Source organism: Hippopotamus amphibius, chromosome 7 (assembly GCF_030028045.1).
Source record: "Hippopotamus amphibius kiboko isolate mHipAmp2 chromosome 7, mHipAmp2.hap2, whole genome shotgun sequence".
NCBI classification, from domain to species: Eukaryota; Metazoa; Chordata; class Mammalia; order Artiodactyla; family Hippopotamidae; genus Hippopotamus; species Hippopotamus amphibius.
In genome coordinates this window covers 138,023,301-138,049,551 of record NC_080192.1, presented here as the reverse complement: position 1 = coordinate 138,049,551, position 26,251 = coordinate 138,023,301, and the positions used below count along the sequence as shown (strand labels likewise).

Sequence of the window (26,251 nt, the reverse complement as noted above, 5' to 3'; positions counted from 1 at the left end):
GACAGACCAGAGGGACCCAGCCTTGTCACTTGTCAACCTCTACCTGCGCGGCCCACTGGGCTCCGCCTGCAGGCACAGGTGTGTGGGCTGCGCACAGCAAAACGAATGTCACATCCTGGGACAGGTGTGTGCCTTTCTCAGCCAGAAAAGCATCCCCATTAAAACCAAATAAGGCTCCTGCCGATGATGTCGGGAGTGCTTGGCTGGTACTGCCACAGTGGGGCGATTTATCCAGGAGCTAAAGATGCTCGCCTCAGCAGGGCTGACAGGCGAGCATCTGAGAGACACGTCACTGGCCACCTTCCATTCTGAAGAGACACCTGCCAGCTCTGCGGATGGGCACCCTTCCTGTCAGTCATCCTGCACAGCCTTGCTAAAAACTCTAAATGGGTCCCATTTTCTGGGGTGGGGGGGTGTCATCCCAGCTTGCCGGCTGGAAAAGCTTCCCGTCTTTTTCCTCTCCAGCTCCATCCATGTCTGATGAGGATGAGGAAGGGGGAGTGTAGGGAGAGCTCCGTGGGCTGAAATAAACACCCACCTTCCAGATATCAGGAGAGCATCTTGGTTTTATTTTTTGAACCTACATCTAGCACACAGATGAGGATAAAGAAAAGGCTGAAACTTCAGAGGAAACATTTCTCCGTTTTCCTAATAGGTTTCATGTCTAGAGGTTGAGAGGAGGGCACCCAAACATTCATCCTGCCCGGCCATCATACCAAAAACAAGCAGTTTTTGAGCACAAGTTCCAGGAAAGAGACAAACGGATCCACAGATTATACCACTTCACCAGCGCAGTGAAGTGTGTGCAGGATGACTTCCTGCTTTCAGAGTGTCTCTCGTCACCCCAAATAGAAGCTTTCAGGAGCCCGCTGTTGTGATCTACCTCTTTGTGCCTCCCATGAGGTTAGACTATGTGTTCAGAACGCTTCTAGAATTCCTTATCTCCTTTAAGGCTCCAGGGACCCTGTGAAGTCAAGTATTACCCTCATTTTACAAAATGGAGATCTGAGGTGCAGGGAGCCCAAGGTCACATGGTAAATAAGTCTCTGTGGGGCCCGGGGGGGTGGGGGGCCTGGACTTTGACTCTCAGCCCAGACCACTGACTGCTTCAAATCACAGGGCAAAAACACACGGCATCGATTAATGGAGTGAAAGCTCGCAACAACCTCAGAACAAGGGCCAGACTGGGTGCTAAGGTCACTGCATGGATGCCCCCCCAACCCTGGGCAGGGCTGGCATCCTGCCCTTGGGGCCACATGGAGCATAGCTGCTCCCTCTGCACCCTCAGAGGTGTGGCCATGGTGGTGACCTGCCTCCAGCCACCCTTGGTCAGACTGTCATCTCTTCTGCGGCCTGACCCCAGGGACCCCGTGGTCACTCTCCTACACACATGTAGTGTCACAAGATGACACACTTTCCACAAATCATGCAGCGTGGCCGCAGCCCAGGAAGCTTCCTCTGCCCTGGCTCCTCATCACCCGGGTGTCAGCCGCCTTGGCAAATCATCCTGGGCCGTGAACACCAAGGTCATTTCCAGAATTCCCCGCAGGAAAGCCTGCCACAGACCAGCATCAAAAATGTCTCTCCCCTCAACCTCCCAACCTAGGTAACAAAAACATGATATTTGTTAAAGGAGTCTCTTCCATTTTTGATGCTTTTTACTGCTCCCGACCCCAATGTGATTCCATTTGTAAAACCTGGACTGAGCACTGCACTGGGGGAGGCCCCGTGCAGGGGCTGCAGGGGGACCACAGGGCAGGACACAAGCCAAGCCCTTGAGAGTCCGTCCAGGCAGAGGCGAGCCCCTGTGGCCAAAGCAGCACCAGCACTGGCCTTGCTGTGCTTCCTCATCATCTAATAAAGGCAGCAGAACACAGGAGAAAGTGCAGCCTTTGCAGTCAGCCAGCTCGGGGTTCAGATGCGACTTTGCCCATAACCGGTCCCACCTGTTACAACACAGGAGGTCGTGTCGCTTTGTGAGATTTGTTTTCAGCACACAACAGTGTTGAAGACATGGGGGCGTGCTTTCTCACAATTCAAGAGAAACCCACAGCAATACATGCAGGCCTGCAGATAAAAGCCGACAATGTGCAGAAGTGTCTTTCTTTACTGCAAAGTGGCTGGCTTAGAAGCTACTAGAACTGCTAAACTTTCTGAGAGGTTAAGCTATCTGCTGAAGCTGTGAGTGGAGCTAATCCCCTGGATTAGAACAGTGGATTAACGAAGAAGGCTACACCTTGAGTAGATTTTTAATTTGGATGAAAAATGGCCTCCAGACCCTAATCTCGATGGAAGATGTACACGCCCCAAGTTTAAGGCAGCAAAGAACGGGCTGCTTGTGCTGCTGGGTGCAGATACCAGTGAAGTTACAGCTAAATCCCCTGCTGGTGCTTTTGTTACTAATTTTTATGGTTTCTTCTGCTTTTCGGTCACTGTAGATTTTGAGTAGTCTGCTTTTATGCTTATTTTCCTATAAGGCTGATAATTTTATTGTGCAATTTTGAAGACCCCAAGGACTTTGAGGGCCACCTATGTGCTGTCATAGCAGCGACGCACAGACATGTGTGGTGTGCGCATGTGTGAGTAGGGATATGAGTGTGTGTGTGTCCGTGCCTAGCGTATAGGAGGTGATTTATAAATGGAAGTTTTTGCTATGCATTGATCTCCACTCTTCATCTGGTGTTCCGGGTGAGAGTTGGTGCTGAAAGGACTCAGACCAGCTGAGGCTGCTGGAAAGAGGCAGGCCTGGGGCCAGCCTCACGCTGCACGAACTGGAGAGTCTGAGTCTGGGGTCAGCCTCAGTCCTGACTGTGGGGGACCAGGGGGCCCTGGATAACTGGCTCCTGCCTTCTTACTGAAGCTCCAGCTCCTGTCAGCCACCGTTCCTGCTGCAAAAGTGTGATGGGATTTTACTCTAGGCCAGTGCTTCTCAAAATGGGAACAATGCTACATGTGTGAGTGGAGCTAATCCCCTGTATTAACCCCCACCTGTAGCATCAGCACCCGCTGGCAGCTTTTAGAAATGCAGATCTCAGGGCTGACCTGCTGGACCTAGGTTCTGGGGGTGGGGCGGCCTTCCGGCTTTTACCAGGCCCTCCAGGGGATTCTGAGGCACCTGAAGTTCAAGAACCAATAATCTAAACATAAGCTGAACATAAGCTGAACACCTCCTGTGGGAATCCCCAAGGTGGAGACACCACTCGTTCATTTATTCAGTCATCTATTTGCTCATTCAACAAATATTCATTGAGTATCTATGATGAACTAGATTCTGTTTCAGGTGCTGGAATGGATAAAACAGACAAACATCCCTCTTGTCTTGGATGGACAGAAAGTAATGTTTAATCTCCCAAACTCAGGAACCAGACTGCCTGGTCTGGATCTCAGCTTCCCCACTCCCTAGCTGTGTGACCCTGAGGCATGTTACTTAAATGCCCCGTGCCTCAGTTTCCCCATCAGGGCAATGGGATAATAGTGGCACCTGTATCATAGAGTTGTGGTGAGCGTTAAATGGGTATTTAAAACCCTGCCTAAAACATAGGAAGCACTTAAAGTGTTAGTTAAATGTAACACCTATTCGGGTGTAATGATAGAGGTCATGTTAAGTCTGATTTCAGAATCAAGTGTGATGGACATCTTCTGTAAGAACAGGGAGACCTTCGTGATGGTGTACAGCTGAAGGCATAATCCTGACACAGGTAGGTTAAAAAGATGACTAAATACAACCCAGCATCCACAGTCAGAAACGGATGCTGGATGCAGTCTGGAAGCTGCCCCCTACGAGGACTGAGAAGCGGCTGTGGGAAGACAAAGACAGGGAGTGAGAATCCTGCACTCTCAGTGAGAACGCACCTCCTGGGAGAACGCCCTGGACACCCGCCAAGCCAACCAGAGTCTAGGATGCTGCAAAAGCCCAGGCAGTGGGGGTACCGGGGAGCACTTCACAGAACACAGAGCTGCCCCCTCCCCATGGGCCAGGCCCAGCAGGCAGCCCCACGTGCTGTTGGAACCCCTGGGATGAGAGGGTAAGGGTGACCCACACACAGTGCTCAGGGGGCAGCAGGGCTGTGAGCCCCCAGCGGAGGGGAACTGACTCTCGGCATCCCCTCCATTGGAGGAGCCTGCTTCCCCCAATGTGCGGTTCAGCTGGTTGCCTGCCCTGCAGCTCCTCTAAGCCAGGGAGGGTGTGTCTGTCCCTCCAGCAACTGACCTGCCGAGGCTCTCAGGACCGTCCCTTGTTCTATGCATTAGGAACTAAGAAGGCTCCCAGGGAAACGTGTCTGGGCATCTAAAGACCAATCCTCCGAGCATAAGGAAACCACCTGCTCTGTGTCACCCTGGAGGGCAGAGCTGGCAGGTGGGGAGAAGTTCCTGGGAGGCAGGTGTGCACTCAAGAAAAGGGGGGGGGCATGGCTCAGAACGAAAGCTTTGCAGCCCAGCCCCTGCACATATGTTCCCCTGGGGCCGACCATGCTCTTTTCCAGGAAATCTGCTTGGAGAGAGAAGGCTGGATGACAAAAGCGCTTTCCAACCCTGGCCTGTGACTGATCAAATCCTTGGACGGAACGTATTTAAGATATTTGCCCCCTCGCCACTCAGCAGAGGCAGCTCTGAGCCCACCTGCACTCACCTCCTCCCCACCCTCCCACCCCGCAACCCCAAACATGCCGAGGTTGCTGGGGACCTTGAGAGACGTAATTATCGCATCACTTCGTGAGTGAATTAGGAGCAAACAATTCATTTCCCAGGTATCCTGTTGAGTTTAAACATAAGACAGCAGGCTCTGATCAGGAGAAACCTGGCAGGTTTTATCAGGGGCCCAAAACTAGGCTAAACGCTGATTTTGAACAAGAGTGCAAAAAGGCAGAGGTGAAGGTACCTGTTTCCAGATTCCAAACGTTCAGTCTAGGATGACAGCTCCTCCTGGTAACCAGGAGGGATGCCAAGAACCCTCCAACTGCTCTCTGAGCCCCTGGAATCCAGCTGGGGGAGAAGACTGACACATAGGACAGCCAGAAAGCAGCTGACCACTGACCCAAGCACAGCCAGAGGCCTTGCGGCATGGTGGCTGTTCCCACAGGACACGGTGTGCCAGGGGCCCAGGGACAGTCAGGCCCGGCCCTGCTGCTGAGGAGGCCCTGGCTAGAGCGGGACAGAAAGTTGTCAGTGATAACCAGGGTTCCTGCAACAAAAACAGGTTCGATGAGGTGAGGGGCAGGGCCCTAAGCCCAATGTGGGGGGAGGTGGTATCCAGAAAAGCTCCTAGGAGGATGTAAAGCACAACCTCACTTCTGGAGAACAAGACAAGGAGACGAGGGGAGGCCATTCCAGGCCGAGGGCAGCATCTGTGCGGGCACGGGACTGGGGACACGTGCTTAGGTGAGGGCAGGTCTGGCGACTGCTGCGGACTTACTGGACAAGGGGACCTGACCTGAGCCTTGAAAGCTAGACAGGATTAGCCCAGGCCCCGAGCCCGGCACCATGAATGAAAGGAATTCCTCTCCAGCAAGTTGCCTACTTGAAAGCCCAGCCCAGCCCCTGTAGTTCCACAGGGGCAGTGGCTGAGGTCTCAGCTCGGGCCTAACTCCAACATTGACTAGATTAAAAGAAGGATGAAATCCTGGCTTCTTCACAAGTGGTGACAAATATAAAGAAAAGATGGAATTTTAAAAAAATAGAACCTGTAGCCTGGATATTTGAGATTTCTTTCTTTACCTAAACTCACAGCTTAGAGATCTGTTTCTTTACCAGCAACCGGATACAAGGTCTAAGGGAGATTCCGTTGCTTACTCTTCCGTTTTAAGAAAGGGAAAACCATCGTAGACCCAAATCTTTGCTGCCCATCAATCCCGTTTTCTGAGCATGGATGATGTACCTGGCGTCAAGTGTTTTGGTTTAGAGCTAGAGGGTCATTAGCCTGGATGCATCCTGGTCAGCAAGATACAGTTTGCCCCGAACATCACCTGCTCCAGGAAGTCTTCCTGACTTCCCAAGCCTCAGGGCTCCTCTGTTCCTTTCGGGCTAACCACGAGGTTACAGTCACAAAGGTGAACCCTGCGTTTACAAGCCTAGTCATTCAGGCATCGCTGGAGGGGCCCTGGGGCACAGGCTTTCTCAGAGCAAAGCCCCTCAAGTGCATTGCTCATGGCCCAGGGCAGGACTCACTGTCAATTGCCTATAACATGAAGATGGGGTTTTCTTCACCCAGGGGCGGGGAGCTGAGTGAGGAAGTGGGAGCTCAGAGGGCATGCACGTGGTACAAGGCAAGAACAATGGAACCCGAGCCAGAGAGGTCTGAGTTCAAGGTCTAGTTTTTCCAGTTTACAGCTTCTCCAATGAGAACCGCCTCTACAGCAGCAAAGGTAGACAGAGAGAAGGCGGGATCAAGAGCCATGGCGAGACAGGGGAGACTACACGAGAGCCAGATGGTTCAAGAGGGTTTCTAGGCTCACGCCGGTCATACTCCAAGATGCTGAAGGAAATTGCCAGGGCTTTCAGAGCCACTGGAGGTAAGGAAAAAAAAGGAGAATAATTTCCAAAAGTGCAGGGGGGCAAAAATTCAGAAACTGCAACCCCGTTAACGCGATGTCAATTGCTGGCAGAAATCTATCAACGGGGATCAGCCAGATGGTGTGTGGGTTTGGTCACCTTAGAAATGTGTTATGGAGAGAGTTTAGCTTGTTTGAGCAACTTTTTTTTTTAAGCAAGATGAGGAAGGATGAGCTGTGTGCCGTGGTCTGAGGTGGCCATTCGCCATGCGGGGCTGTAAGGCTGTTTGTGGGAGAGCAGACCAGCTCTGCATTGCTTCCACAGGTTCCATGAGTAGCTTGTGTGTGGGGGCAGATCTTGCCTCCACTTTCAAACAATCAGAGCTTTTCATCTGTGCAATGAGATTCTCTGAGAGTGAGCTCCCCGTCACTACAGGTATTCAACTAGCATTCGCCTTAACACCTGCCAGCGTTGCTCTAGAGGTAGACACAGTGTTGGGATCAAGAGTGAGAAGACCCAAACTCAAGGACTTACTTGGTCAATTATCATCTGTGTGACCTTGGAAAATTCACTTCACCTCTCCAACTCTTGCCTGCCTTCTACATAAAGTGAGGATAATTCTTTATAGAGAGGTTATGTATTACAGAGAGGTTGTAAGTCATAAATTAAATGAGATGATGTCCATAAAAGCATTTTATAAACTAAAAAATGCTGTACTAATGTGTGTTATCATTAAGATTTTAGGAGCTTGGAAATAAAGGGCTCTTGAGGCTGGTAGCATTCCGTGCAGACTGCAGGAATTGAGGCTGGCACTCTGATGCCTGGATGGAAATAAAGTGCTGTGAAGCATATCATGCCAGCTCTGGCACTCAGTGCACAGATTATTACTCAAACTCCTTGTTCAGTTGCAATGATTATTTTAAAGTATCAAGGCCGGGCTGGTGTATCAGCTTGCAAGTTGGCATGTTTTTATTTTGGTTTACTCCAAGTTTGAAAAATGATGGATTGGGTACTCTCTAGGTCCACAGACAATCGATGAAATCCCCCACCTAATTAAAGAAGTTGACAGATGGAAATGAGTTTCATGACGTTATAGCCCCAGCTCACTGCTGGGCTTGGAGCAAGGTCGCTGGGCTGCTCACGGGGCCTCTGTGGGGAGAGGGTAGTTGCAGCTGGACAGGGTTGCTTTCCTCCTTTTCCCTCAGAGGGGCTGCAGTGGTTTGGAGCTGCTTCTCAGCTGGGTCTTCTGGCAGCCCGCCGCAGAGTTCTGCGGATCGGGTCCTGCTGGGAGGCTTGTTTCTAGGGCCTGGGGAGCACGACTGCATTTCAGTCTCATTTGCTGCATGCCTTCCACGTCCTCCAATGATTCCATCAGGGAGGATTCGTTGAGGAGCTACTCTCCTCCACAAACTTCCGTCTCTCCTGTGAATGAGACCTGAGCTCAGCCCTGTCTCAACACAGGAGCCTCTGGACCTAAAAGTCCCCAGAGCCGAGTCACTGAGCTGACCCTACATTTATCACTGCCGGCACTTCAGCCATGGACCCTGGGAGGGTAGTAGACCTGGCAAATTTTCCAGTGACCCAGGCTACCCAGAGATGGAGCCAGGGAAACACGTCAGCAGAGGCTGCTCCATCGACTCTAAGGGATCCCCACACTAAAAGGATGCTTGAATTGCGTCATTCCTCAGACCATTTCCAGTGCCTTAAGTGATTACAAAGTTGCAGCAACAGAATAGTTAAATTTCTAAAATATTAGAACACTACACAGCAAAAACAAAAACAAAAGTTAGCTTTTGGGCTCTGTCATTTAACAGTCTGAAAGTCCTTGGGGAAGCATTCAGTCTCGCTGATACTCCATTTTCCATCTATAAATAAGGATGAAAATCTCTACCTCCCAGAAGGAATTTAAGTTCTAGAGAAAAATCTGTATGTCAAGTGCCTAAAAGCTTGACTGGCACATAGTAGGGCCTCAGTAAACGTTTGTTAGTTCCTTTCCCCTACATCTCTGACAAGAGTTTCTATTTTCCTTCAAGACAGTAAGGACTCATCTGTCAGAAGGCCTGACGGGGAAAGAGGTGGGATCCCAGGACTTAAATGAGAGAGACGCTGGTTCCCATCTAAAGCACTTTGGTGGGAAGTTCCCAAGACCATTACCCCAGCAACTGAGGACGCCTTCCTATCCACACTTTGTCTGATTTCCCTAGTGACCTGGTGCCATCTCCCCATGGCTTCCAGGGGAAGTGGACCCCCCTTTTCTAAATCCAGGAGCAGATGGTGTCCTGCCAGGACTCCAGAATGCAGAGCCACCCACCTCCAAGCCCGACCATGTTCCGGACGCTGCACTTTACAGCACAATATTCGCAAGGCTCTGCATTTCTAGACGTAGTAAATCTTCCTTCTTCCTGCAGAAGTAATTGCCATACATGCATAAAAACTGACTGTTGAAAAAGTTGCAGCCCGTTTCTCTGTTCCCTTTCCACCACGTAAGCATTCCTATAGATCCCGGCTTGGTTGCCCAGATGGTCTATGAGAAGAAATCAACAACAACTCATCACCAGGCATTTCCTGGTGCCAAGGCACACAGAAGGCTTATGTTTCACAATGGAAAGGTAAGCGTCTCGAACAAGGCAGAACCCAGGGTAATAAAAGCTGCTTTCATTTCATAGTCTCTTCCACAGTGGTAGGTTTTATTCTGAATCTCACTAGACGCTAGACAAGCATAAAAAGCAACCATTTCCGGCCCCAAATATGTTGCCTTCTGAGTTCTCTTTGTTTCCTTAAGCTGAGCCAGCTGAGGTAAGAGAAGGCTGCTCTCTGTGGGAGGGCAACGATGCTGAGAAAGGTGGTATTGTTTGCGCTGTAACTAGAACAATCCCTGTGTGGAGGCCACAGCCCCCTCCCCAGACCCCTTCCTACAGTAGGCCGGGGGGATGGGGTCTCTCTGACAGGGCAGGAGGACAGGTCACCGGGCACAGGGTGTGTGGGCGTCTGTGTGGGAAGCTAACCTGCGGCGTGTGGAATTGAGTTCAAGTCCACTGACTCCTGTGGCTGTCTCTACGCACAGGCTCAGTGCCGGTCACAGACTCTGCAGAATGTAATTTCTAATGAGCTTCATGTCCTGAATCCAGCCACTGAAGTCACCCTCAAAAAGGTTCTTATTCAGTGTCTCTTAACCTTTCTGGATTTTTGAGAATCCAGAGAAAGCCATGGGAATCTCCCTCCCCCAGCCCCCATGTACATTGCACAATTCTGCATGCAACTTCAGAGATTTCTTGGACCCCCTGAAGCCCAGCCATGCAACCCCAGGGATCAGCAGATCTCCAGGTTAAGAACTTTGCTCTAATGTGTGCCCAGCCCAGGAGGTAACTTCCTAAGGCACCTCTCCTCCTTGAGTGTGAGCTGTCTGAGGGCAAAGTCACATTGTGTTCAGCTCCGTATTTCCCACAGCCATTAACCTAGGACCAAGTGATGATAAGGGATCAATTCCAAGTCCAAATCAGCACAGCCCCAGGACCCAACAGGTGACTTTGCTTAATCTATTAATTGGAAAAGATTCTGCCTACCATGTGGAGTGTAAAGTTATAACACACCCTGAGCGGAAGCCTCCTTCTCAACCCTCTAAACCAGACAAACACCCCCACACAGATCTGGGCGCTCCCCAGTTCTGAGCCCTCTGCAGCTCCCAGCGCCTGTTCTGAGCACGTCCATAGCATGACCACCTCATCACCACCCAGAATTCCCCTCCCTCGCATCTGATGATACTGAGCACCATGAAACACGGATGTCCTTTCTTTCCATCAGAAGCAAAATATGTAAACATTTCATAGAAAGCTGCATAGAAAGCCCATTTTTGCTCCTCGAGATAAGACCTGCTCCGCAAGTGTCACTTAGATAAGCCCAAGTGCAGCCATGAGGACTGGGGGAGGGGGAGGACAGAGGAACATGGTATGGATGGATCTGGATGGAAAATGCCCAGGTCCCATTCCCACCTCTGCTGCTCACATGCTGGGCGACCTTGGATATGTCACTTAACCTGTCTTCACCTGTTTCCTCATCTGTACAATGAGGATAACAGTATTTACCTCACACTTGTTCTGAGAATCCAAGGCTGGGGATGTGCCCTGTAAACTGTGAGGAAGAATAGGAACGATCCCATTCCTGGGGCACAGTCTCCCCCTACTCCACACACCCAGGTGGCGGGAACAGTGCCCTCGGGAAGCCGGGAGCCTGTGAGGGCCCTGCTGCGCCCACCCCGCAAGGTCATCCCGTGAGCTGGGGGCCTGAGCAATGGCACTGATCCTAGTAACCTCCATCCCCTGGGACAGGCCAGCTCCAGGCTGCCTCCGGGACCAGGAGTCCTGAACTTCTACAGCAATTACCCTTTTCTGGCAAACCCGCTGGCCCCCACAACTCGAAGCGCTGCGGTTAACAGACAAGTGAGAAGCTAATAAGCCTGGGCCGAGAAAAGCAGGGCTGTAGGATCCCGTCACCATGGCAACTCCTGCAGGTGCTCCTGAAAGGAATGACAAGGCCAAGGGGGTGGGGCTGCTTTTCCTTCCCTTTCAGCAAGTCTAAAAGTGAGAGAGGTCACTGGGTGAGAGAGGCCACCTCATGCCAGCCACAGACACACGAAGGCCCCAGCCTGGGGTTACCCAGCTAGCAGCTGCTCCCCGATCTGTCCTTGCCTCTGCACCAGGCTGTCCCTCGGTGAACACTCCAACTGAGAAAATCGTGTCTCTGCTGCACAGACCTCCCAGTGCCCATCTTGAGGTGTCCGGGTACCTGTTTCCTGTCGCGGTCTAGAGGAGATGGAAATGAGGGTGGCCACCAGCCCCTGGTCCCCAGCGCCTCTCCTGCCTCTGCCGTAACAGAGCCTGCTCCCTGCCGTGCTGACCCACCCAGAGCCTGTCCCCGGGGATCTACCTGTTGGTGGGAGGGGTGGGGAAGGCTCCCCTTCCTCTTGGTGGCCCAGACATGAAGCCCACGAACCCTGCCACATGGAGAAGACCCATCTGGAGGGCTTGGGAGTGAAACTGGCAGACAGAGGACTCAGTGACTATTGGTAAGAAATGAGAGAGGGACTCCTGCAGCCGTCTGAGTCCCTAGATCCGGGGTTCCTGGAGGCCCTCTGACCCTGCCCTTTCTAAGGTTGGTTTTGAGAGTGGGCAGTTGCCCCTCCGATCGCTCTAAGATGTCCTCTGTCCACACGTCCCCACCTCCCACACCGTCTAAGGCTGTGGAGACCCCAGTTTGGTGCAGTAGTAATCACTGTGCCCTTCTCTCTGGGGATCTTCCATCACTGCTCCTGAATTCCTCCACCCCTTGGAAGAGGCTTGGAAGAGGCAGCAGGACCAGGAGAGAGGACGTTGGGCACGGGCGCGGGGCAGGGGGTGTCTGTCCGCGTCCCTGAAACACCCGACAGGCCACCTTCGCCTACAGGGAACACCAGCGACATCATGGCCCCCAGGGAACGAGGAGTTAGATTTAGGTGGGAGAGCTCTACCACTCACAAGCTGGGTGAGTTAACCTCTCTGTGCCTCAGTTTCCTCAACTGCAAGTTGGGGGTTAATACGACCCACCTCAGAGTTGTTGTCAGCATGAAAGGAGATGATGCATCATCCCAGGGAAGATGGAGTTTCGGCAGGACGAGCACAGATGCCTAAGCCTCGCCCCACCCCAGGCATTTAATAAACCAGGAATTACAAAGCAGAGGATCCTTCCCCAGGCCTCAAAGTAGGGAAGCGCATGGTCCACCTGTCGGCCAAGGATGCTTTAACTGGGGCAGCTGCTACTCCGTAGGTTGGACTCCTGGATTCCATTCGTGGTGGGAACTTCCAGGGTGGGGCCACGCGAGGGCACCAGCTCGGCCTCTTTCTGGGGTTTAATCCTGGCTTCACGGGGGTATCTGCCACCCGCAGCCCAGAACGCTTCCCCACGCAGGGCCTGTCATGAACAGGCCTCCCATTTGAATAAATGAAGACGCTGAATAAGATACTATGATGCCCATCGCTGTTCAAAAAACAAAACACATTTGCCCGTCACATGTATATTGTGCAATGCAGTATTATTCAGCCTTTTAAAAGGAGGGGAATTCTGAAATGTTTCAACATGGATGAACCTTGAGGATGTCATGCTGTGCGAAATAAGCCAAATAGTGTGGGATTCCCCTCAGGAGGTTCCTAGGACAGTCAGAGCTATAGCGGCAGAAAGCAGAACGGTGGCTGCCAGGGGCTGGGGAGAGGGGACATGGAGAGTTGTTTAATGGGTGTAGAATTTCAGTTCTGCAAGATAAAAAAGTCTGGAGATTGGTTGCACAACAATGTGAATACACTTAACACCACTGAACTGTACTCTTAGAAATTGTTAAGATGGTAAATTTTATGGTATTTTTTTTTTTTACTACAATTAAAACACAGACACACAGACATAGACACACACACACACACGGCTTGGGACATGGAATAGAGGTTTGAGCCTCAGAGACCACAAAGTTCAGATCTCAGATCTCCCACTTCCTATGTGATCTGCAGATATTGTTTAACCTGTGAGCCTCACCGTGCTCTATAAAATACATTAAAATAATAATATCTAGCAATGAGGTTATTGTGAAGATATACCTATAAAGGATGTTGTGAATTACATAAAAAATAGCCACCAATCCAAATACAATGTAAAAGACTTTGATTATCTCGCTAAGGAGCTTCTCTTATAGACCATGGAGAGCCACTGGAGGGCTTTCAGTTGGGGGTCAGGTATGTTTTAGGAAGATGGTTCTAGTTGCAGGGAGGGGCCCTGGAGTAGAGACACTGCAGGTAAGGAGACCAGGCAGAACAAGGTGGGAACCAGGTGAAGATGGGGGTCTCTGTGACCACTGTAGTAGAGAGGCAGCTTCAAGAACATTCAGGGACTTGGCCCAACATGTTGTGGGTGAAGGTGATAGAAGATGGTCTCAGTGATGTTCAAGTGAGCATCGCGGTAGGGTCCCCCGCAAGCTGAAAACGCCTGGGCAGCCCGTGGACCGCAGTGGCTCCCTATAGCTGGGAGGAGGTGTCACAGCTCACAAAAGATAGAACTTTCAAACAGCTAACGCTGCCACCACAGGGATGAGCTGCTCTGTGAGACTACCTTCAGGCAGAGGCTGGAGGACTTGCCAGACACACTGGAGCAGGGAGTTCCAACAGGGCAGGTGGGAGGTTGGAACAGCAACCTACCTCCAAGGGTCCCTCTGGTCCACACATCTCCGATTTCCTGCTCCCTCACAAAGGGACCAGTCTCTTCCCACTTAGTATCCAGAGAGAGTTTGAAAGATAAACAGTGATGCGCTGATTGAGCTCTGACCAAAGTTAAGTATGGGGAAAGCTGGGCTTTCTCCCAACAGTGCAGGGTTACCTGGAATTAGAAGGTCTTTTTTTTTTTTTCTAAATGGGAACATCCCTTCTCTAGGGCAGGATGATAAAAAAAAAACTTCTGCTTTAATAAGAAGTTAACATGAAAGCGTTCAGAAAACTTCTCTTTCACCCAACAGAGCCTGGATGCATTTTGGATAATCTCTTTTACACGAAGAGACGATTGGTTCCTGACCTTCTGGCCGTGGTCAACACCCTTTATTAAAGCGCATGGCCGTTGAGACTATTAGCCGGGCACAGAAAGCCAGAATTCTCAAGAAGTAGAGCTTTAAAATCATGCTGACGTGAATTCAGATGCTGATCCTCCCTTGTAGGGAGACCTTAGGCAAGTCAGGTCACCCGTCCACGTTGGTTTTCTCTTATATAAATGGAGAATGATATCTCTTTCCTCGCTGGAGTGGTTTGTGGATAACTGTTAATGCATCTAAGAGAACTTGCACACACACATGTGCTCAATAAATTGTACTATTATTTTTATTGCTAGTACTAGTGAAGAGCAGAACATCTTCCGGTTAAAGCAAAGGAGTTGTTAAAAACAGGCTGCAAACCAGGGGGGAAGGCAGTAAGGGATAAATCAGGAGATTGAGATTGACATGCACATATTACCATATATAAAATAGACAACCAATAAGAACCTGCTGTATAGCACACGGAACTCGACTCAATACTCTGTAATGGCCTATCTGGGAAAAGAATCTGAAAAAAAAAAAAAAAAGAGTGGATATATGTATAACTGATTCACTTTGCTGTACACCTGAAACTAACACAACGTTGTGAATCAACTATACTCTTATAAAATTTTTTTAAAAATGGGCTACAAGCAAATTGACCAAATGACAGGAGGAGGCCTTCTCCCATCTCCTGGGAAGAAATAAGTTGTAAACGGGACTAACTTGGACACAGGGAGATGAAGGACGGAGGCACGGCACGGAGAATGCTGAGATGTGGCTGGCGGGGCTGACGCGAACGTCAAGTATCCAGAAAAGAAAGTCAGTCTCTTTCCTAAGAGCGACACGGGCAGGGTGTGGCACTGCTGTCCCAGGGACAGGGGGGCTTTGGCTCCTGAGCCTGGGCCATTCAGCCACTGGCCTGCAGCTCTGCCACAGGATGGGGAACTTGAGGGCTGGGAACCTGGGCCACCATCCTCAGCCCAGCTCAGGTGCAGTGGGGAGCCCTTGACGATTCAAGTGCAAAGAGAGAGCCAGAGGGAGGTCAGGGACGACACCTGAGGTTCTCCGAAGCACTCTCTGATCACTCCTGGGTAGATGGACCAGTCTAGCGATGGACCTTCCGCACTGCTCTCCTTGGCTCCCACAAGGGGCTTCATCCTGACACCCCTCCTCAGCCCCCAGGCTCCGGAGGAAGCACTCTCCAATGAATTTGAGCCTCACAGCAGTGGAGAGGTGTAGACAGGAAACAGAGACAGGGAAAGCCAAGAAGTAAAGCTGCCAGGGTCATAAACTTGCCAGGCTGCTCTCAAACCCAGATGCCTGCCCCCAACCCAGTGCTTTCTCATAAACCTCGCTGCCTCAGCAACAAGCATGTTGCTGGTGCAGACAACACAATTCCATCAGCCAGGCTGAGAGGCCCCTGGAGGAGAGTGAAAGCCCCTCCTGTGCTTGGCTAGTGAAGCCGCAGGATCCCCCACCCCCAGAGCCCCTGCAGGGCCGGGGAATCCCACACCCTTTGGTTTCTCTCACCCCTTGACCTTTGTTCAGGGCTTTGGTTTCTGAAATCCACTTCCTGAGCCTGAGGCACGCGTCCAGAAGTCCCACAGCCGCTGGGGAGGAGAGCCTGCCTCTCCAGGAATTTACTTCCAGCACCAGAATTGGAGCTGTTCTTCATTTCAGTCCTAACAGTTTGATGTGCATTATTCCAGCTGTGAGCGGTTGTTCTCGAAGTTTGCAGTGTGAGTCTCTGAGTCAGGACTCTGGATTCATTAGAACAATAGGAAACCAAGCCCTGCTTTTCATAACGCCCTCCGCTGGTGGAGAGAAAACCTCACGTGTGGATCTTCAAACAAGAGGCCTGCTTTTCTTCCTCTTAAGCCCAGGAACGCCCAGTACTCTATTTTCCTATTTTCCCGTTTTTGGAGCCATCTTCAGTTTACGAGTTTGGGGTTATTAAGAAGAGCTACTAAATCCCCAGCTGTAGGAGCTAAATGACAGGAGAGAGCGGCCGCGTGCACAGTTAACTGGAGGAAAGGCAGCCTCTCTCCAGATAGGGCAAACCTGCCTGTGAATGCTCTCCTGCGACACTGACGGTAATGAGTTTTCTTTCCAAAAAGCTAAGACCCAGCTTTCAAGGTGAGGGGGAAACTGAACAGACACAGGGAGCCACCTCAACTCCAGATCTAAATTTAGCTGCAGGCTAAATAAGCGATGGGCCTTTTCGTTTCTCTGTTAAATCGCTCCCTTCCTGTTAAAGTTGGCTCCTGTTCACCTGCAGGGGAGGACTGGGGGAGGGGCAGGAAGAGGACCAGCCCTGACGGGCTGCTCCTAAGCCGAGAACCGCAGCCTCCTCCTTGCCCAGCTGAGCCTTCCAGAGCTGGCCTGGCAAGATGAAAGGGGCCAGACACACGGCCAAGAGAGATGAGAAGCCAAAGACATACATCCTGCTCCCTCAACTGGCTGTGGTTTATCATCACATGGGCCTCACCCCTAGATGTTCTCATTTAACTGGTCAGGGTTGGGGTGGGGCCTCGGCTCCGTCTGCTTTGAATTCTCCTCAGGTGATTCCAGTGTGCAGCCCTGACTGTCAACCACTGGGCCTGAAGACCAGTGGGTGTCAACACGTCACACGTCCTTGACGCGTCCTTCTCGTTAAGCTGGAAGATGCCATGATCACTGTCTACAGAGAATGTTAATGGTGGTCAAACCTACTGCACTTTCTGGGAGATCCAGAACACTAGGGAAGGCTTGGATGAAGGCCCCAGGGTCTTCTGGGAGAAGCAGGGGAGTCTGCACATTTCAGGATTAGGGCTCTTGAGCAGAGAGATGACATGTGCCCCACCTTTCAGAAGGCTGGGACATCAGTGGGCACGTGAAAGACGCAAAGGGCACTTCACAGCCCCCTGTGCCATGATGTCATCCGTTCATGCATGGAAGGGAGGGATGGAAAATGAGCCTAGTGTCAGTCACATGCCCTCCAGGAGATTCGCCCAGGTCCCTTAGCCGAGGACCTGAAGAGCTGTGAGGACTGGTATTCATACAGTTAATACAGCATCGTGGCCCAGGGCTAGTTTCTGAGTCAGATGACCTAAGGTTGCATTGTGGTTCCATTACTTGCTAGCTTTGCGTCCTTGGACAAATTACTTACCCTCTCCATACCTCATTTCCCTGTAAGGTTGTCATGAGGATGACATGAGTGAGTGCACATAAAGCTTGGGGTATATGTTCAGGAGAGAATTTCTGCAGCCGAGGCAGGGGCCCGGCACCGTTGTGAGAGGAGGCCCTTGGAGGAGTGGGGCTCCAGCGGGGCACGGGGCACACTGGGCAGCTGCGGTGCAATTCCATTACCTGGTTGAACTGCAAATCCCTGGAAGGGCATGATTAGCCCTACTCATGCATGAGAAAATGAGGCTGAGAGAGAGAAAGCAGCTTGCCCGAGGGTCTCATGGTGTTCACACCCAGGCCTTCTGACACCAAAGGCTCTCTCCCTACTCTGTTCACCCAGGGGTCTGCTTTCCAGGCAAGCAAGGCTATGAAATCTGAGCGTGAGTGAGGACCAGTGCTGCCCTTTCTTACTCTTTGTTTTCAAAGAGAAGGGTCTGGGGCAACTATTTTACAATAAGAAGCACAACATATCATCTTACTTCTTTATCTAACACGGCTACATCTAAATACCAACAAGACATTGTAAAAATCAGCAGTCTTCTAGAGTATTTATGCAATTGACATGAATCTGGAATTATTTCCTTCCTTCCTTCCTTTTTTCTTTCCCCTTAAAAAGTGCTCAAATCTTGGAAGGTTTCTGATAAGCGAGGACATGAGTCAGATCAGAGCAAAATAGTTTATCTGAGGGAATCCCTTCCTCATTAGCATTTTGGGGTGGGTGGCTGGGATGTGGAGACTCACACTCACTGCTGTCCTGGCTCCCTCTGGCTCTCAGCTTATTAATTTATATAGTCGGGATGCTATACTGATGTCTAAGGCCTCTAATTCTGAAATTATAAGAAAAACATCTCTGGATGGATTGCACTAAAATGGACTGTGTTATCTCAGCATACTGCTCACTTTGTTTACAATCTGCTGAAATGGTGGAAGTCAGCTGTAAGGTTAGAGAAAACCCAAGTTGCCAGTAGGCATGCTTCCTAGCAGTGACTGGATTAATGCCATCTGTACAGCTGGTACCATCACCGGTCTAGGAAGACCTTTGTGACCTCGGGAGTCAGTCTGGACAGATGTTATCTAATTGGGAGAATTATGCTGAGCTCGTTCCTCGGAAGTATTTTAAAAGCTTGTACAAGCCATTCCCAAATTCCAGGTGCTGCTGAAGGTTCAGGCGAGGAAGTCAATCCTGGAATAGATAACTGGTCAGAAGTCAGCGGAGTGAGCTAGTATGCCAGTAAGTCTCCTCCAAAGATGACAAAAACTTTTTCCTGTTAGAGGACTCTAGCTACACCCACAGGAGCAGAAATGAGGTGAAGTCAATGATGATGATGATGATGGTGATGATATCATGATGGTGATGATGGTGATGGGGATGAGGATGGTGATGATGGGATGATGATGGTGGTGACAGTGATGATGATGGTGGTGCTGGTGATATGATGGTGATGGTGGTGGTGATATGGTGGTGATACAGGTGAAGTGAGGTGAAGCAAACTTACTCTTACATACAGGGTGGACCCAACCAGGTGTGTGTGTGGCACTGGTGGGAGTGTGGGGAGGAAAGGTGGAGACTAGGCTGCCCCAGTATGCCACACATAATCGACGTACAGTGAGCCACATGACACGCAGCCTGCTGGCTCTGACAGAGCAATATGGAAACTGACCAGAGGCAGCCTTTCCACATTACTTAAACTAATTAAAAATTATTCATTGTTATAAAGGACTGTCCTAGATGACATTATCTATCTAGACTAACATTCCTATGACTACACGGCCGCCTTCTCTCTCTCTCTCCAAACATTTCTTTGGGGTCGTGGGAAAGAGCAGCGCGCACTGATGGAGCCTCTGATGGTCCTGTTGTTGCGGAGTTTGCTCCCTGCCAACTGCTACCTAGGTTGTTGCTATGGCTTGAATCTGGTGTGAGGCTGTCACGAGAGCTAAGCCCAGAACTTCCAGCCAGAACCTTCACCTTCAAGCATCCACTTGTGCAGTGGAAGCAAGTGCCAGCGAGCGAGGCATTGGGGTCCTTATTGTGTGAGCGGGGAATGCCCTTTCTGTGCTGGTTTTCCCACGGCTGTCACTATTCACGCCATGCTACGACTGGCAGTGTGTTTGTTAGTCAGTGACCCCAACAGACAATCCTGGCAGGAAGTGTACACGCTGGCTCTGTCAGCCCACCCACCGGTTACAGAGGGTAACATGCAAAGCTGTCAGCCTTCTATGGTGATGTTGATAGGTTTGGAGGCTCCTAATCAATAGGCAGCCCTCATGTGCTCGTATTGATCATCTGCCTGTGACCTTCAAATCCCAACTCGACTACACGAGCGAAGCGGGGGGAGAGGTAACATTCCCTGGGCCCCTGCTAGGTATCTCACAGAGCCGCACATGACACTCGACCACCTTGTAAGATAAATAGCACAGCCCTCACATTATACAGGACGGACTCGGACTCCGAGAGGGAGCACTCTGCCCAGAGTCGCATAACTAACCTGAGACATGAATCCAGGTCCATCCTTCCTCTGCCCAGGACGTGCTCCAACCACTGGCCACTCAACACGCTTTCCCCCTCCACCACCACAGACAATGGCCTGAACTGCAGTTTTAGACACTGTATTAATTGTATTCTACCAGAAGAAATGGTTTAAAAAAAAAAAAAAAGAGTCAAGTCTCTCTTAGTAAGAAAGTATGCTAAGTGGTCACTATAAGAAAAAAAAGTATAGAAAATGGCAGCTTGGTCATCATTTATATACAGCTTTATTTGCAATTCGCTGAAACCTCGAAGAACAATCGACAGGCACACGTGTTGCCTCTGGAAACAGCACTGGGCCCTGGAGGTTCTTCCCCCAGGGAGCTGGGACTGCTGACAGCGGTGGTCACAGGCAGGCGTGCTCACACCCAGTGCTGCGCTGCGCCCAGGGCTGTGCTGAAGGTCCTCAGGGCCCGATGGGTGCCCCGCACAGCCAGGAGGAGTGACCCGGCTTCGGCCTCATGGCCAGCTGCCTGCAGGTGTCTGGCCAGCTCCTCCGCATCCCAGCGCCCTCGCTGGGGGCTGCCCAAGAGGTGCTCCACGAGACGCGGGTAGAAGGGAGTGGAGACGCACTTCACCAAGAGCTTGGCGTCCAGGAGCAGGGAGAGAAGCTCTTGGTCACAGTTTGAGTCATTCACCTTTAAGAAATGAGACAGGCACACATGAGCAGTGGGTGTGGCTGACTCCTCACCAGCAGACACATCACTCCCTGATGGTTTGCTAGGCACAGCCTTTCTGCCTTTGTCATCAGAAACCCCTTTACCCTGGTTAACAGTGCCTGCTCTGAAAAGCACACGCAGGGCACGAGGTCTCTGAGGTCACACATGTGGGATGACAGACCTGGTTTCCTTTGTACATAAGACATGGCCATGTACCAAGAACCCCCCTGGAATTACTGCGACGGCTACCACACCAAGACTCAGAAATTGTGCCAAACACTGGACGTGTCTTCCTTCACTGAGTCTCTTAGTTCAACCCTGTTGAAGTCAGCACTTTAACCTCCTGATTTTACAGATTAGGAAACTGATGGGTAAGAATTTTGCTTAACATTGTGGTCAGTAAACTGTGGAGCCGGAATCTGACTTTAGGTCAGTCTTGACCTCAAAGCCTGAGCTTTTAACAACCACATTTACCATTTCATTTGTGCGTCACTGTGGCCCAAGATTCTTTAACCTCAAACCCCTCCTTTACGTGGATCCCTGTGAAAAAAATTCTTTTCAGAACAGGAAAACCTTTTTTCTACTCCACTGAGAAAGTATATCCGTCAACCCCATTGGTGTAAATAGGATAACCAACAGGAGGTGTTCAAAAGCTGTTCCTGCTTAAGCCACAAGAAAGCTTAGCACAAAACTCACTTTTTTAAAACAAATTTTTTGCGCTCTTTCAGTTGCACAGTCTCTGTACTTTCTCCCTGGTCTTTTCTTCTTGGTCTATGTATGGTTTTCCATGGCTTTGACACTTAGCTTATATTTTTCTATTTTCTATTATTGTCCACATTTTCATAAGGAATCAAGTAGACACTAACCGTAGACCAAAATTCAGAGCTTCTCATTTACATTGGGGCGTCATGAAACAGCTTCATGACAGCCTCTTCTTCATGTCACTGTGCACTTTTAATAGTTTTGGTTGTCGTAACCACAGAAATAACATGGCATTTCAAAGCCAATTATCTCACACTTAGACCAACTCGACTCTGTAACTACATCGTGTGCTGGTGCTGCGGGTCCTGAGACAAGGAGGAAAGGCTATTGAAGATGAGGAGGGCAAGGGTGGCCACTTGCTGCAAGGAGTAAAACAAAAGAAGTTCTGAGAGTAAGAGTTACTGGCCCACCACCAGATGGCGCCTGCCTCTCCCATCATCCAGTGAGCCTTCAAAACACCACACAAACGTCTGCTCCAGTGCCATCTTCTTGGTGGCGTTTCCCCTAAATCTCCTCAGTTAAGCTGGGCCCTCCTTCCTCCACATTCCCAGATGCTATGTTAAGGTGACTGTTATGTCTGCCTCCCCTGCCACACTGGGAGCTTCTCGAGGGCAGAGGTTTACCCTCCTTTTATTTCAGCATCCAGTTTAATCTACATTTGTCAAATGGCTGAGTGAACCTACATCACTGAACCCTGTCACATTTTTGTAAAGTGCACATGTACGGGTTAGAAAGAGACTCTAGGCTCAGAACTGAAGAGTCTTGCAAACCCTGGGCGTGCTTTCTTCTGCCTCTCATTCCATCAACACTTACACTCTGCCCACGTACCTCTGACTTAGGAAGACACTGAGGTTGAACTCAATCTCCCATTGTTTGTTTGTTTTCATTTTCACAGGTGGTAGCAAAAGCAACTGCTACAAGAGTAGCTTTTCTGCTGAAAGGGGCTCCAGAGCTTTCTATCCTCCCCACCAGGGGTTGTTTACGAAGGCTCTATGTAGGGAAAGAAGGTTCTTCTTTTCCTCCTTTCTCTTTTGCTCCAGAGCAGGAAACCAGGACCCGAACCCCATCACAGAGCTGCCACTTCCTGAGAGGCCCCCACGTGCCACTGAGGCACCTTCTCTCTAAGCCTTAAAAAGTCCCTTTAAGACAGTGCTAATCTCACTTGACAGATGCTCAAACTGAGGCTCAGTGAGATGAGAATCACGTGTCAGGCATCATATGGCTGCTCCATGGTGAGCTGGACCAGGAGCCCTCGCCTCTGACCAGTTCTCACGTCTACCGTCGGTTCCCCGCCACCAGACTACGAGCTCCTCCAGAGCAGAGGTGGTGTCTCCCCTGTTCACCCTGCAGCCCCAGGCCCAGAGTAGTGTGGGCTTCATGGCAGGAGCTCAGCAAGATTTGGGGAATGAATATGTGAAGAATGTAACTCCAAAGCTCGCATCCTTTCACTGTACACTGCTGCCTCCAAACACGCTCATGCGAGAGCATGTGTACACGTGCACGTGCACACACACACACACACATGCACACACTGCGCGCGCGGCAGCTGAGTTACTATGTGTGTTGTTATTTTGGTTCACCCTGAAGAATAAAGAATCCTTCCTCCTAACCCTCCAGGAGAGAAGAGAGTGTGTGCCAGGATGCTACAGGCAAATGTTTGATAAAACACATGGATAAAAGGCTCAGAGTCCAAACACTGCAGGGTGATACTTTCTTTGCTGCCTTGAATAAGTCTTCAAGGCTAGGACACCTTTCTTATTCTTTCTGTTGACTCACGAAGCCTCTCGCTGGGGGCTGAAAGGCTCCTAGAAAGGGAATGATGGATTTTTCCAGCTCAAGGAAGTGACAGGGGTTCTGTCAACGCCAGCAGCTGCTGCTCCTCTGATCCCCTCTTCTGTTTGCTTCTCTCCAGTGCAATGACATCCTGAAAACTGGCTTCCGGCTGGCTGTGCCTTTCAGATAGCTGCCCATGTCCTGGGGCAGGGTGGGAGCAAGGGACAAGGGCAGGGTGGGTGTCCACCCTCCCGAAGCTCTCTGTCTACTATCCTGGTTGAGGAAGCCTAAGGCTGAAGTCCTGGAAGTGAACTCCGACACTTCCCCTTTGGTCCTGGCCCGCTCCAAGGTTCCCTAAAGAGAGGCAGAGACTGCCGACCTCCACTGAGCCTGGGCACCCGCCAGGGGAAGGTGTGGGGAAATTCTGCTTTAGCTTCTTGTAATCATTTGCTGGGAAAACGAAGTGGCTGACTTTATTTCCTTTCTCTGACTTTCTACCTGATTCTGGCTCTTTGCAAGATGTACAGAATGGCCAGAATATACTTCCTAATTGTCATGTGCAAGAAAAATACTGCATAGACATTTATTCTGCACATATTTGAGATGAAACGAAGAATGAAAGAATACAGAAAGTAAGAGATGGGCTTTCTAAGGATCCATTCCAACAAGTGCATTTTACAGAAGAGGAGCCTGAGGGTCAGAGAAGAAAAGGATTGCCCAAGGTCACAGGCAGCCAAGCCAGCTCCTCCCCACACACCAAACCGCCTGCCTCAGGGGCACAAGGCTGGCCTGAGTCCTTCTCCTCCGTACAGCAGAGTTCCTACATCATGGCCACATCGTGCAGCCGCTACATTAATTTGTCAAGCCTCAGCTTGTCTTCATTTTTGTTTTTGACCAAAATTCTAACTTAAGGCACTAAAAATCTGGTACTACCCACCACAGGAGCCTGGAACTGTCTTACCAGTTAGAATTACTCATTCTAACCTACTTGATTTTTCTTTCTGAGATAAAAAGAAAAAGAAATAGTTTTCAAAAGGAAAAAAGTCATCTGTATCTGGATCACTACGAGAAAATTATTTCATCCTCCTCTCCTCTCTAGTAATTATCCATATGTGACATATTTTCACAGTCAATCCTGTGATGTTTGTATGCTACTTTTCTCATATGCTGAGAATTTAAAAAAATATTTTCACATAGTTTTCATTCTTAAAAAGTTTAATGGCTGCAAAGTAGTCTATTGAACAAGTTATTTAACTTCTCCTGCTATAAACAGCTGTTTTTAGTTGCTTGGTATTATTGAAACACTAGAAATGAACGGTTTTTACCTGTATTCTTTATTTGAATTCTCTCCTTAGGATAAATTATTCAGAGAGATATAACTGGGGTCTTATGGGATGTACTGTACCCCCCCAAATTCGTATGTTGAAGTCCTAACCCCCAGTATATCAGATTGCGACTGTATTTGGAGACAGGGCCTTTAAAGAAGTAAATAAGGTTTAATGAGACATTTGGGTGAATCCTAATCCAGTTTGGTGTCTTTATAAGAAGAGAAGATGAGATGCACATAAACCAGGAGGCAACCACGTGAGGACACAGGGAGAAAGCAGTCATCTATCTACAAGTCAAGGAGAGAGGCCTCGGAAGAAATCAATCCCATTGACACCTTGATCCTGGACTTTGGGCCTCCAGAATTCTGAGAAAATAAATTTCTAGTGTGTAAGTTGCCCAGTCTGTGGGTTGTTATGGCAGCCCAGGTAGACTAACACATGGGACAAAGCATCTGAAACACTTTTTGTTGGAGGACAGGAGAGCAGTGCAGTCACACAGTGACGTGTACCGCCCACAGCTCACAGTGGTGCCATCAGGGCAGGAGTGTGTCAGTTCCACTGCAAACTTCTCAGCTTTGGATGTGGTTATTTTGAAAAGAAAATAATTTTGCTAATTTAGGAGATATGTATCAGTATCTCAAAGACGCTTTTATTTGAATTTTGTTTTATTTGCAAGAATGATTTTTTTCCATACATTTCCTATCATTTTAATTTTTTTCTTGAGGGAAGGATCAAATCCTGTACTCATTTACAGGAGTTTCAATATCATTTTCCACATATGAAGGAGTTCTTTGTATAACTTAAACATTAACCTTGATTTTAGTTATTGATATGACGGACGTTCTAATCTGTCATTTGCAATTCTGTTTTGGGTATTTGTTGTCTTGTAGAAGTTTTACATTTTTATATCATCAGGAAAGGATCTGTCCTTTATGATTCTTTTCCTATTGTTCAAAGCTTAGAAGCTATATTTGCTTGAAGGATCTGATATGTATGTGTACGTGTATATACATATATACACACATACATAATTTTCTGATTTTAAAAATACCTAACTTTTTAACTGATCAGGAATCACTTTCGTATATGATCTGGGGAAAATCACACATCCATGACATTGGCTGGACTGGTACTTTAGAGGCTTGAGAAGAAAATATATTTGGTCATTTTGGAGTAGTTGGATGTTTGAAATAAATGTGAGAGAAGTCCAGGAGGATTAGTTGATTAAATTTCTCTGATCAAGTAACTTTGAATTAGAGTGAGAAGTAGTTGTCTTGTGAAAAGAAGGCAGAGAGGCTTTTGGGTTAGACACCAATTTCCAATTCTAGCTTTTTAGCTACATACATGTGTGACCTTGTTAAGGACAATCTCTCCAGGTTCCCACGTGTGAAATACAGACAACAGACGGGTTTAGATAATCTGTTTTTAACTGCCTAGCACAATGCCCAGTGTAGAGTTCAAGTTCAGTAAATGGCTGGAGTTATTACAGTCAAACAAATCAGGAATAAAGCAAAGAAGAAAAAGGCCTTACATATAACATAAAATGAGTAAAAGGCTTGCCTTCTCTATCAGTGATATTTTTTTTTTCGGTCGTGATTAATTTTTGAGAATAAATGAAACTTTGCAGATCTTGGGGAAAAAATCTATTAAAGCACAAAGCGGTACTGTCTTCCAAGCCATTAAAATGTTATCTGCTTAATCCCTGTTTCAACAATATAGGTAATGAACCTTCTCTGAATTAAATCTTTGATTTTGCGGATCTATACGAAGCTAAGAGTAATTACAGTATTGAGGGAAGCTGAAGTCCCAGCAGCATAATGCATGCAGGACCTCATTTCAATTACTTTACAGAAGATTATTTCATATTATTTCACTGTTTACTTTAGGGAAGGATATTTGTCTCACTGCTGCATATACTATTACTAATAAAACTTATTACATGTATCAACTACAAGTGCAGAAAAATAAAAGGGCA

General features: G+C 49.1%; 1 protein-coding gene across 1 annotated transcript in view; it reads right to left on the bottom strand.

Moving 5' to 3' along the window:
- Nucleotides 1-19,958: 19,958 nt before the first annotated feature.
- NBAS (NBAS subunit of NRZ tethering complex) overlaps nucleotides 19,959-26,251 on the bottom strand; it is a 320,076-nt gene continuing 313,783 nt past the window's right edge. The window contains exon 52 of the mRNA XM_057742162.1: nucleotides 19,959-20,392. Within this exon, the coding sequence (XP_057598145.1) occupies nucleotides 20,117-20,392 (276 nt within the window). The 3' untranslated portion in view covers nucleotides 19,959-20,116. The remainder of the gene's footprint in view (nucleotides 20,393-26,251) is intronic.